This window comes from Delphinapterus leucas, chromosome 16 (genome assembly GCF_059928025.1).
Source record: "Delphinapterus leucas isolate spDelLeu-1000000601 "Yukka" chromosome 16, BTC_Dleu_Yukka2, whole genome shotgun sequence".
NCBI lineage: Eukaryota > Metazoa > Chordata > Mammalia > Artiodactyla > Monodontidae > Delphinapterus > Delphinapterus leucas.
In genome coordinates this window covers 56,180,212-56,192,574 of record NC_143144.1, presented here as the reverse complement: position 1 = coordinate 56,192,574, position 12,363 = coordinate 56,180,212, and the positions used below count along the sequence as shown (strand labels likewise).

The window sequence follows — 12,363 nt, the reverse complement described above, 5'->3', positions numbered from 1 at the left end:
AGCATCTGATTTCTATTATCAGGGTTTATATAATATAATGTGGAAATCATACTAGAAGTTTACTGTTAATTTTAATATTTTCCAGGTTCATGGAGCCTGCAGTTATTGTTTGCCTGGGAGGAATTTTACCTTTTGGCTCAATCTTTATCGAAATGTAAGTTTTGGCAATGTATTTATGTTTTGGGGGATTTCATTATAATAAGAAAATTTAGGAGTTAGGATAGGTATAGAATCATCAGATGGGCAGGCATCTAACAGAGTTAGTTTGTTAAGTCCATGCTTCTAGAAAGGGGTCTATGTAGTCTGTCAAAAGGTGGTTTTTGGGCTTCCCTGGTGGCGCAGTGGTTGAGAGTCCGCCTGCCGATGCAGGGGACACAGGTTCGTGCCCTGGTCCGGGAAGATCCCACATGCCGCAGAGCGGCTGGGCCCGTGAGCCATGGCCGCTGAGCCTGCGTGTCCGGAGCCTGTGCTCCGCAACGGGAGAGGCTGCAACAGGGAGAGGCCCGCGTACCGCAAAAAAAAAAAAAAAAAAAAAAAAAAGTGGTTTTCTGCTTTGTTCTCAAATATTCAGGTGAAGCTTATACTGTTTTTGTATTGTGTTCTAGACCTTTCTCACCAAACAGGAGATCTTAGAAATCAAAGCATGCATGCTAGAGAATGCATGCATGTCAGACCAGCCTTTGATCAGCTACATAATATAAGAAATTACTGATTTTTATTTTTAAAATATTTCTAAGGGTCCAGGAAACTAGGTAAACCATTACCTACCAGTTAGTCAAGATCCTGACATCTTTGGATACACATTCATTCCTAGTCTTCTTCCATCAAGGCCCACAGGAGTGCTGGGAATTATGTATGTGTTTCGGGGGGGAGATATGCCATCTTGTGCCCAGTTACCATGCTTCATATCTGCATCCTTGGTTCCCCACTGCAAAATATAAGCATTTCTTTTCTCAGCCTGTGTTCCAATGTTCCTTGATGGGAATGCTCTGGCATCTTAGAAGAGACAGTTCTTTGTATGGGACTTTTTCAAGAACTGCAGTCATACACCTCTGGATCCTGCCCATGAAATGCCAGTCATTGTGACTACTCAAAATTTCCTTACACGTTTCCAGACGCCCCAGTGCTGATTCTCTCCTGTACAGTGGATGCCTCCTTAAGAGGTGTGATTGAATCTGACAGTTGGTTAATTGAAAAAGTTGGCTCATGTAAGGGAATTATTAAAAAAAGATACATACATAACATTTTATTTTAACTTAAAACAACTAAAGGTACATCTTTCACTGATTTTTAAAAAAAATATAGAGCCAAGGTCTTGCCTTTGTACCTAGTTGACGTTTCCATCATTTTTACCTTTGAAATTCATAATGCATCTCCTGTATTTTCCAAACTTTTTAAAGTGGAGCAGGAATGTAAAGACCTGTCTGAAGTATCCTAAGTGCAGAATCCTTCTAGATTTGTACATTTGTCCCCCAATCTTTTATAGTTGTCTCACCCACGCCCAGTTTTATCACTTGTTTTTTAGTGGCTCACCTTATTGAATTTTTCCAAAGTATTCAACATAATTTTCATAGAAATCATAATTCTTTTAGCTATCATGTTTATTTCTTTATGTGACATTTAAATTGTCTAATTACACGAATAAGGACAACTGACATAGATTTGGGCCACTCCTGGGGGTCACCTGCCAGCTGTGGGTATTAGTCGGCACCTTAGAGGGATTGGAGAGCATGTCACTCTAGCTCATGGTTTAATAAAAACCAGTTCGAGAAATTCTTTTGTACTTTCTGACTTGTGTCCTCACCCTGATTTGACTTGCCACTATTTTTTCCTTCCTACCCTGTCCATACTACCTTGTGGATCACATCTCTTCCCGTTTTCTTGGGTACTCTGTTCCGTTTGGTAGCCACTCTGCTGTATCTTTAACTTCTCTGCTTTGACCACCCTCACACCTGTTCTCCTCTTGGTAGCCACAGTGGTCTTTTTAAGGTATCAGTCTGATCATGTCACTTATTTGCTAAAGACTTCTCATTTTCATTGAGGTAAGGTCCAAACCCCATCACATAGTCAATAAAGACCTTCATAATATAGAATCTGGCCCTGTTCTCTTCTCCAGCCTCATCTCTTATCTCTCACAGTTCATTTGAAGTTCTAGCCATACTGAATTACTTTGAGTCTTTCTAAATACAGTGAATTCCTTTGTGAGCCTTTGCCTTTGCTGTTCCAATGCATGGAATATTCTTCTAGCTCCCCACCCACCATGCCTTATCTGATTCTTCTCACCACCCTTCCCTACCCCCAGAGCCCCACCCAGCCAGGCCAGTAAGTTGCCCCTGTTAGGTGCATTGGAGAAGCACTTGTGTGTCATGATAGCCCCTTTACTAGTTCCCACTGAACTAATCTCCTTCAGAGTAAAGACTTTGTCTTCAATTCTGTTCTCACTGCTTCTCTGATATGTATAGGGCCTCTGTAAATATCTGTTGAAAGAATTGGTGATGAATAAGGTAACTAACAAGCAGAAGGGAACAAGAAAAAGAAAAGAGGCTAAAAAACCCTTTTTGGGGCTTCCCTGGTGGCGCAGTGGTTGAGAGTCCACCTGCCGATGCAGGGGACACGGGCTTGTGCCCCGGTCCGGGAAGATCCCACATGCCGTGGAGGAGCTGGGCCCGTGAGCTGTGGCCGCTGGGCCTGCGCGTCCAGAGCCTGTGCTCCGCAGCGGGAGAGGCCACAGCAGTGAGAGGCCCGCGTCCCGCAAATAAAAAGAAAAACACGCTTTTTGTTTAACTATGGCTTGTGTAATGGAATTAGAGTAAAGGGTCTTTTTTTGGTATAAAATCTTAATGCCCTTTCTTTTGTGGTACTGTGAAAATGGCGTGAAGCTTCCATAGGCTTTCTTTTCCTAATTATTTTTATTTTCCTAATTTTATACATTATTACTATATCAAACCTTTTTTTAATTTAATAGGGTGTTTCATAAAATATAAAATACATTGTTTATAAAGTGTCGTATCTAGAAAAAAATGAAAGAACAAGGAAATTGACTATTTAAAAAATAAGAATTTTTAGCTATTTTCATTTCCACAGTATACTCCTTAAGCTTCTAATTTATTTAGTTTGCTTAGAGATGGATACCCTACCCTACTAATGAGTCTGTTCTTGAAAGATTATCTAAGAAAATATTTTTGAGAGAATTTTAAATGACTTAATGAAAAGGGGGTAAGGGAAACTGTTGGAAGTTACTTGAAAGAAAAATACTGAGATTTAAGTGAGAAAAAAGTGAGAACTAAGATGCAAGTGAGATTTAGCAAGAGCAGTGTGAGCTACATGAATAAAGACTAGAAAACTGTGTCTTCGTTGTGTTGTATTTAGGTATTTCATCTTCACATCTTTCTGGGCGTATAAGATCTATTATGTCTATGGCTTCATGATGCTGGTGCTGGTCATCCTGTGCATTGTGACCGTCTGTGTGACCATCGTGTGCACATACTTTCTACTAAATGCAGAGGATTATAGGTGGTGAGTACTTATTTCTGGGAAGAACCTCTGGGGACCATAATATTTTAAAATAAGATTCCACTTGAAGTGTATCAAGTGGAGTAAAAGATCTGTATAGAAATTTTCCTCCTTAAGATAGTATAGGGATTTTTTTTTCAATTATAAAAATGTTGGTGATTTTAGAGGAAAAATAATATCAGTCAAAAAAATTTTTGTTGGTATTAATGAGGGTCATTAGTTTAAACACTAGGAGACAGGTCTGAAAAAGGAAATGGTTTATTTAGGGTCATTTATAATAGTAAATTTGACAAAATTTAGGATCTCTCCTTCCAATTCTTAGGCTTTCTCCTCGTTGATATATTTAAATGCCATTGTACATTTGTACATGCATTTGTTTTTAAATATACAGAATCTTAAAGGATATTTTTATAAAAGTCTTTGCTTTAAAATCTTTCAGTGCCATCCATTCAAAAGGGTTACTTTTTTTCTTCAGGCAATGGACAAGTTTTCTCTCTGCTGCATCAACTGCAATTTATGTTTACATGTATTCCTTTTACTACTATTTTTTCAAAACAAAGTAAGTGGAGACATTTTTTCATTTTGTATTTTAGAAGCTAAGTTTGTCATTTAAATACTAGAATTTAGGCCTTATGTCTAAAGTAAAAATGGATATACTATATATAATTTTTTGGTTTTATTTCAGGATGTATGGCTTATTTCAGACATCATTTTACTTTGGATATATGGCGGTATTTAGCACAGCCTTAGGGATAATGTGTGGTAAGTTCTGAACTTCCTGGAACATCATGAGTAAATCTTTGAGTGTTTCTGAATCAGAAAAATACAGTAATTGGAAATTAAGAAACTACTTTCTGTTGTTTGATCAGGAATACCAAAATAAACTCAAGCATCTGATTTCAGTTCTTTTGACTATTCCTCAAAATCTAATTTACTACCTCATTGATTTCTTTTTTACTTTCCTGTTTTTAGTAATTCTGTATAGCACTATTTTTATTTTCCATACCACAATTAGTTTCTTATTCATGTTGAGAATTGTTGTTTTTGTTTGTTTGTTTAGTTTAGATTCTTTGGAAAAGATTATTATGTAAACAGGTTAAGGTTTGGCTGAATGGTTTTTGTTTGGAAGTTTCTGTTCCACCGTTCATGGAGGTAGCAGTGTCCAGGAGGCAGCACAGTTGACTGGTTACCAGTACACGCTTGGGTGTCTGTAGACTGGGCTTAAGTTCTGGCTGTGCCATCTGTGGTTCTATACCTTGATCCAGTTCCCTAAGCTCTCCAAGCCTCTGTAAAATGAGGATAATACCACTGTTTCATAGGTCTATCACAATCTTCCCTTAGATGGAAGAGGTGATAGTTATCACCAATAATAGAGTCTCTAGTATGTGTGAAATAACTAGAAAACAAAGAAAGAACTTTTGGAAGCAGCATGAAAAATGGAAAAACATGGACTGAAAAGCCTGAGAGACCTGGATTAAATCTCCATGCTGCCGCTCACTGTTTTTTGTGGCCATGGGAAGGCGTATCAACCTTTCTAAATCTCATTTTCTAATCTATAAAATGGGCATAGCTTTCAGAGTAGTTATTTGTGATAGTGTCATGTGTGTAAAGCACCAAGTGTAATGCAGGTCTGTTATTACGTGTTAAGAGATAGCCAGTTACATGGGAGACACGGTGGAGAATTTCTGGGAAGAGCTAGACTTTGGGGGACCAATTAGTCCTGGTTGTGAATCGTATTGCCCCTACTTAATAGCCCTGTTACTGTGGCCAAATTATTTAACCTTTCTTCCTCAACATTCTCATTTGCAAAACAGTAGTAATACCTACCTTGCAGGGTTTTGATGAGGAGTCAGTGATTGACTGTGGGTAAACATCAGGTGGATGGCAGATGCTCAGTGAGTGCCGGCTGCTGCTGTTACGGGGTTGAGGAGGGCCAAGCGTCTTGGGCTGTCCTTCTCTTCTGGGGTTGTGTCTTTGTTTCTGTAGATTCTTTGGGTTTCTACACCATGTGTTTTCACCTCAGAGCAATTTCATGACACTGAGTCCTGGCAGAGGTATCTTAAGGGAAAATGTACAAGCAGCTCAGTTTTTTTCTGGTTCAGGTTTTTACCCAATAAATGAAGCTAATTCCCTAGTTACCTCATAGGAATGATGTAAGGCTTAATGAATAATAACTCTGGAGACGTTTCCAGATAGTGTATAATTCAGAACTAACCCACACACACACTTTTTTATTTTTATTTTTTGGTAATTCTGCCTTTAGCTATAGGATGGGCAATAGAATAAGGAAAACAGAATTATCTTGTTAAAACCTGGGTCCTGGTATGACATTTGTGGGCCTCTTTAGGGTACCAAGGTTGCTTTCTTCTTTCATCAGAGGAATCTGTTCTGCAGAACGGTAGTTGCCAGAGATGAAGGTGGTCAAAAGGTCCAAACTTCCAATTATAAGATGAATAACTTCTGGGGATGTAATGTACAGTAAGGTGATTAGATTTAAGAATATTGTGTTTTACATTTGTAAGCTGTTAAGAGAGTGGTCTTAAAAGTTCTTATCACAAGAAAAAAACCTTTGAAACTTTGTAAGGTAATGGATGTTAACTAAATTTATTGAGTGATCATTTTGCAATACATACATATATCAAATCATTATGATGTCTACCTTAAACTAATATAATATTACATGATAATTAAAAAAAAAGAATCTATACTCAGCCATAAAAAAGAGTGAAATAATGCCTTTTGCGGCAACATGGATGGACCTAGAGATTATCATACAAGGTGAAGTAAGTCAGACAGAGAAAGAAAAATATCATATAATATCACTTACATGTGGAATCTAAAAAATGATACAAATGAACTTATTTACAAAACAGAAACAGACCCACAGATTTAGAAAACAAACTTACGGTTACCAAAGGGGAAAGAGATGGAGGGGAGGGATAAATTAGGAGGTTGGGATTAACATATACACACTACTAGATATAAAATAATCAACAAGGACCTACTGTATATAGCACAGGGAACTCTACTCAATACTCTGTAATAGCCTTTATGGGAAAAGAATCTGCAAAAGAATAGATATATGTATATGTATAACTAAATCACTTTGCTGTACTACTGAAACTAGCACAACATTGTAAATCAACTATACTCCAATATAAAATAAAAGTTAAAAAAAAAAGAATCTGTTCGTATATACCATGTATGTGACCACTGTGTACACACATATACAAATGACACTGACTGTAAAGTAGTAAAACTAATTTCACCAGCTATAAGGGAAGACAGTTCTCTATATTATAGTTACACATTTTATTTATAGCTGCTGTGATAACCTTTCCTTGTGATAATTAGTTAACCAAATTTGAGAGAAAGTTGAATAGGAACTGAAAGCTAAGTCTGGATTTGTGTTATATGGGAACATCCTGTGTATCCCTTGACAATCAAAAATTTCGTTTAGTATTATTGGCCATCCTTCCTTCAGAATATTGTTCCCCGAACTCCTCGTTATTTAATGAGATCTTTCATTTTTTTAAAATTTTCTAATTTAATTTAATTTATTTTTTTATACAGCAGGTTCTTATTAGTCATCAATTTTATACACATCAGTGTATACATGTCAATCCCAATAGCCCAATTCAGCACACTACCATCCCCACCCCCCCCCCGCGCCTTTCCCCCCTTGGTGTCCATACGTTTGTTCTCTACATCTGTGTCTCAACTTTTGCCCTACAAACTGGTTCATCTGTCCCATTTTTCTAGATTCCACATATGTGCATTAATATACGATATACGTTTTTCTCTTTCTGACTTACTTCACTCTGTATGACAGTCTCTAGATCCATCCACGTCTCCACAAATGACTCAGTTTGGTTCCTTTTTATGGCTGAGTAATACTCCATTGTATATATGTACCACAACCTCTTTATCTATGCGTCTGTCAGTGGGCATTTAGGTTGCTTCCATGACCTGGCTATTGTAAATAGTGCTGCAATGAACATTGAGGTGCATGTGACTTTTTGAATTACGGTTTTCTCTGGGTGTATGCCCAGTAGTGGGATTGCTGGATCATATGGTAATTCTATTTTTAGTTTTTTAAGGAACCTCCATACTGTTCTCCATAGTGGCTGTATCAATTTACATTCCCACCACCATTGCAAGAGGGTTCCCTTTTCTCCACACCCTCTCCAGCATTTGTTATTTGTAGATTTTCTGATGAAGCCCATTCTGAGCAGTGTGAGGTGATACCTCATTGTAGTTTTGATTTACATTTCTGTAATAATTAGTGATGTTGAGCAGCTTTTCATGTGCTTCTTGGCCATCTGTATGCCTTCTTTGGAGAAATGTCTATTTCGGTCTTCTGCCCATTTTTGGATTCGGTGGTTTGTTTCCTTAATATTGAGCTAATTGAGCTGTTTATATATTTTGGAGATTAATCGTTTGTCCGTTGATTCGTTTGCAAATATTTTCTCCCATTCTGAGGGTTCTCTTTTCGTCTTGTTTATGGTTTCCTTTGCTGTACAAAAGCTTTTAAATTTCTTTAGGTCCCATTTGTTTATTTTTGTTTTTATTTCCATTACTCTAGGAGGTGAATCAAAAAAGATCTTGCTCTGATTTATGCCAAAGAGTGTTCTTCCTATGTTTTCCTCTAAGAGTTTTATAATGTCTGGTCTTACGTTTAGGTCTCGAATCCATTTTGAGTTTATTTTTGTGTATGGTGTTAGGGAGTGTTCTAATTTCATTCTTTTACATGTAGCTGTCCAGTTTTCCCAGCACCACTTATTGAAGAGACTGTCTTTTCTCCATTATATATCCTTGCCTCCTTTGTCATAGATTAGTTGACCATAGGTGCGTGGGTTTATCTCTGGGCTTTCTCCCTTGTTCCATTGATCTATGTTTCTGTTTTTGTGCCAGTACCATATTGTCTTGATTGCTGTAGCTTTGTATTATAGTCTGAAGCAGGGAGTCTGATTCCTCCAGCTCCATTTTTTTCCCCTCAAGACTGCTTTGGCTATTCAAGACTGCTTTGGCTATTCAGGGTCTTCTGTGTCTCCATATAAATTTCAAGAATTTTTGTTCTAGTTCCGTAAAAAATACCATTGATAATTTGATAGGGATTGCATTGAATCTGTAGATTGCTTTGGGTAGTATAGTCATTTTCACAGTATTGTTTCTTCCAATCCAAGAACATGGTAAGTATGTCTCTCCATCTGCTGGTATCATCTTTAATTTCTTTCATCAGTGTCTTCTAGTTTTCTGCATATAGGTGTTTTGTCTCCCTAGGTAGGTTTATTCCTAGGTATTTTATTCTTTTTGTTGCAATGGTAAATGGGAGTGTTTCCTTAATTTCTGTTTCACATTTTTCATCACTAGTGTATAGGAATGCAAGAGATTTCTGTACATTAATTTTGTATCCTGCAACTTTACCAGATTCATTGATTAGCTCTAGTAGTTTTCTGGTAGCATTTTTAGGATTCTCTATGTATAGTATCATGTCATCTGCAGACAGTGACAGTTTTACTACTTCTTTTCCAATTTGTATTCCTTTTATTTCTTTTTCTTCTCTGATTGCCATGGCTAGGACTTCCAAAACTGTGTTGAATAATAGTGGTGAGAGTGGACTTCCTTGTCTTGTTCCTGATCTTAGAGGAAATGGTTTCAGTTTTTCACCATTGAGAATGATGTTTGCTGTGGGTTTGTCGTATATGGCCTTTGTTATGTTGCGGTAGGTTGCCTCTCTGCCCACTTTCTGGAGAGTTTTTATCATAAATGGGTGTTGAATTTTGTCAAAAGCTTTTTCTGCATCTATTGAGATGATCATATGGTTTTTATTCTTCAATTTGTTAATATGGTGTATTACATTGATTGATTTGCATATATTGAAGAATCCTTGCATCCCTGGGATAAATCCCACTTGATCATGGTGTATGATCCTTTTAATGTGTTGTTGGATTCTGTTTGCTAGTATTTTGTTGAGGATTTTTGCATCTATATTCATCAGTGATACTGGTCTGTAATTTTCTTTTTTTGTAGTATCTTTGTCTGGTTTTGGTATCAGGGTGATGGTGGCCTCATTAGAATGAGTTTGGGAGTGTTCCTTCCTCTGCAATTTTTTGGAAGAGTTCGAGAAGGATGGGTGTTAGCTCTTCTCTAAATGTTTGATAGAATTCACCTGTGAAGCCATCTGGTCCTGGACTTTTGTTTGTTGGAAGATTTTTAATCACAGTTTCAATTTCATTACTTGTGATTGGTCTGTTCATATTTTCTATTGCTTCCTGGTTCAGTCTTGGAAGGTTATACCCCTCTAAGAGTTTGCCCATTTCTTCCAGGTTGTCCATTTTATTGGCATAGGGTTTGTTTTAGTAGTCTCTTAGGATGCTTTATATTTCTGCAGTGTCGTAACTTCTCCTTTTTTATTTCTAATTTTACTGATTTGAGTCCTCTCCCTCTTTTTCTTGATGAGTCTGGCTAATGGTTTATCAATTTTGTTTATCTTCTCAAAGAACCAGCCTTTAGTTTTATTGATCTTTGCTATTGTTTTCTTTTTTTCTATTTCATTTATTTCTGCTCTGATCTTTATGATTTCTTTCCTTCTGCTAACTTTGGGTTTTGTTTGTTCTTCTTTTTCTGGTTCCTTTAGGTGTAAGGTTAGATTGTTTATTTGAGATTTTTCTTGTTTCTTGAGGTAGGCTTGTATAGCTATCAACTTCCCTCTTAGAACTGCTTTTGCTGCATCCCATAGGTTTTGGATCATCGTGTTTTCATTGTCATTTGTCTCTAGGTATTTTTTGATTTCCTCTTTGATTTCTTCAGTGATCTCTTGGTTATTTAGTAAGGTATTGTTTAGCCTCCATGTGTTTTGTGTTTTTCACGTTTTTTCCCCTGTAATTCATTTCTAATCTCATAGAGTTGTGGTCAGAAAAGATGCTTGATATGATTTCAATTTTCTTAAATTTACTGGGGCTTGATTTGTGACCCAAGATGTGATCTATCCTGGAGAGTGTTCCGTGCGCACTTGAGAAGAAAGTGTAATCTGCTGTTTTTGGATGGAATGTCCTGTAAATATCAATTAAATCTATCTGGTCTGTTGTTTCATTTAAAGCTTCTGTTTCCTTATTTATTTTCACTTTGGATGATCTGTCCATTGGTGTAAGTGAGGTGTTAAAGTCCCACAGTATTATTGTGTTACTGTCGATTTCCTCTTTTAGAGCTGTTAGCAGTTGCCGTATGTATTGAGGTGCTCCTATGTTGGGTGCATATATATTTATAATTGTTATATCTTCTTCTTGGATTGATCCCTTGATCATTATGTAGTGTCCTTCCTTGTCTCTTGTAACACTCTTTATTTTAAAGTCTATTTTATCTCATAAGAATATTGCTACTCCAGCCTTTTTTCATTTCCTTTTGCATGGAATATCTTTTTCCACCCCCTCACTTTCAGTCTGTATGTGTCCCTAGGTCTGAAGTGGGTCTCTTGTAGACAGCATATATATGGGTCTTGTTTTTTGGGTTTTTTTTGTGGTACGCGGGCCTCTCACTGTTGTGGCCTCTTCTGCTGCGGAGCGCAGGCTCCGGACGCGCAGGCTCAGCAGCCATGGCTCACGGGCCCAGCCGCTCCGTGGCATGTGGGATCTTCCCGAACCGGGGCACGAACCCACGTTCCCTGCATCAGCAGGGAGACTCTCAACCACTGCGGCACCAGGGAAGCCCTGGGTCTTGCTTTTGTATCCATTCAGCAAGCCTGTGTCTTTTGGTTGGAGCATTTAACCCATTCACGTTTAAGGTAATTATCAATATGTATGTTCCTGTGACCATTTTCTTAATTGTTTTGGGTTTGTTTTTTGTAGTTCCTTTTCTTCTCTTGTGTTTCCCACTTAGAGAAGTTCCTTTAGCATTTGTTGTAGAGCTGGTTTGGTGGTGCTGAATTCTCTTAGCTTTTGCTTGTCTGTAAAACTTTTGATTTCTCCAGCAAATCTGAATGAGATCCTGCCTGGTAGAGTCATCTTGGTTGTAGGTTCTTCCCTTTCATCACTTTAAGTATATCATGCCACTCCCTTCTGGCTTGTAGAGTTTCTGCTGAGAAATCAGCTGTTAACCTTATGGGAGTTCCCTTGTATGTTATTTGTCATTTTTCCCTTGTTGCTTTCAGGAATTTTTCTTTGTCTTTAATTTTTGTCAGTTTGATTACTATGTGTCTTGGCATGTTTCTCCTTGGGTTTATCCTGTATGGGACTCTGCGCTTCCTGGACTTGGGTGGCTATTTTCTTTGCCATGTTAGGGAATTTTCAACTATAGTCTCTTCAAATATTTTCTCTGGTCCTTCCTCTCTCTCTTCTCCTTCTGGGACCCCTATAATGCGAATGTTGTTGTGTTTAATGTTGTCCCAGAGGTCTCTTAGGCTGTCTTCATTTCTTTTCATCCTTTTTTCTTTATTCTGTTCCACAGCAGTGAATCCCACAATTCTGTGTTCCAGGTAGCTTATCCATTCTTCTGCCTCAGTTATTCTGCTCTTGATTCCTTCTAGTGTAGTTTTCATTTCAGTTATTGTATTGTTCGTCTCTGTTTGTTTGTTCTTTAATTCTTCTAGGTCTTTGTTAACATTTCTTGCATCTTCTCGATCTTTGCCTCCATTCTTTTTCCGAGGTCCTGGATCATCTTCACTATCATTATTCTGAATTCTTTTTCTGGAAGGTTGCCTGTCTCCACTTCATTTAGTTGTTTTTCTGGGGTTTTATCTTGTTCCTTCATCTGGTACATAGCCCTCTGCCTTTTCATCTTGTCTGTCTTTCTGTGAATGTGGTTTTTGTTCCACAGGCTGCAGTATTGTAGTTCTTCTTGCTTCTGCTGTCT

General features: G+C 37.7%; 1 protein-coding gene across 7 annotated transcripts in view; it reads left to right on the top strand.

Moving 5' to 3' along the window:
* TM9SF3 (transmembrane 9 superfamily member 3) overlaps positions 1-12,363 on the top strand; it is a 76,702-nt gene that overhangs the window by 56,269 nt on the left and 8,070 nt on the right. For 2 of the 7 annotated variants that reach the window (XM_089897960.1, XM_089897962.1), the window contains 4 exons: positions 86-154; positions 3,370-3,516; positions 3,953-4,072; positions 4,199-4,275. In XM_089897960.1, the coding sequence (XP_089754086.1) occupies positions 86-154; positions 3,370-3,516; positions 3,953-4,072; positions 4,199-4,275 (413 nt within the window). The remainder of the gene's footprint in view (positions 1-85; positions 155-3,369; positions 3,517-3,952; positions 4,073-4,198; positions 4,276-12,363) is intronic. The other 5 variants (XM_089897961.1, XM_022569207.2, XM_089897963.1 and 2 more) reach the window with 4 other exon arrangements.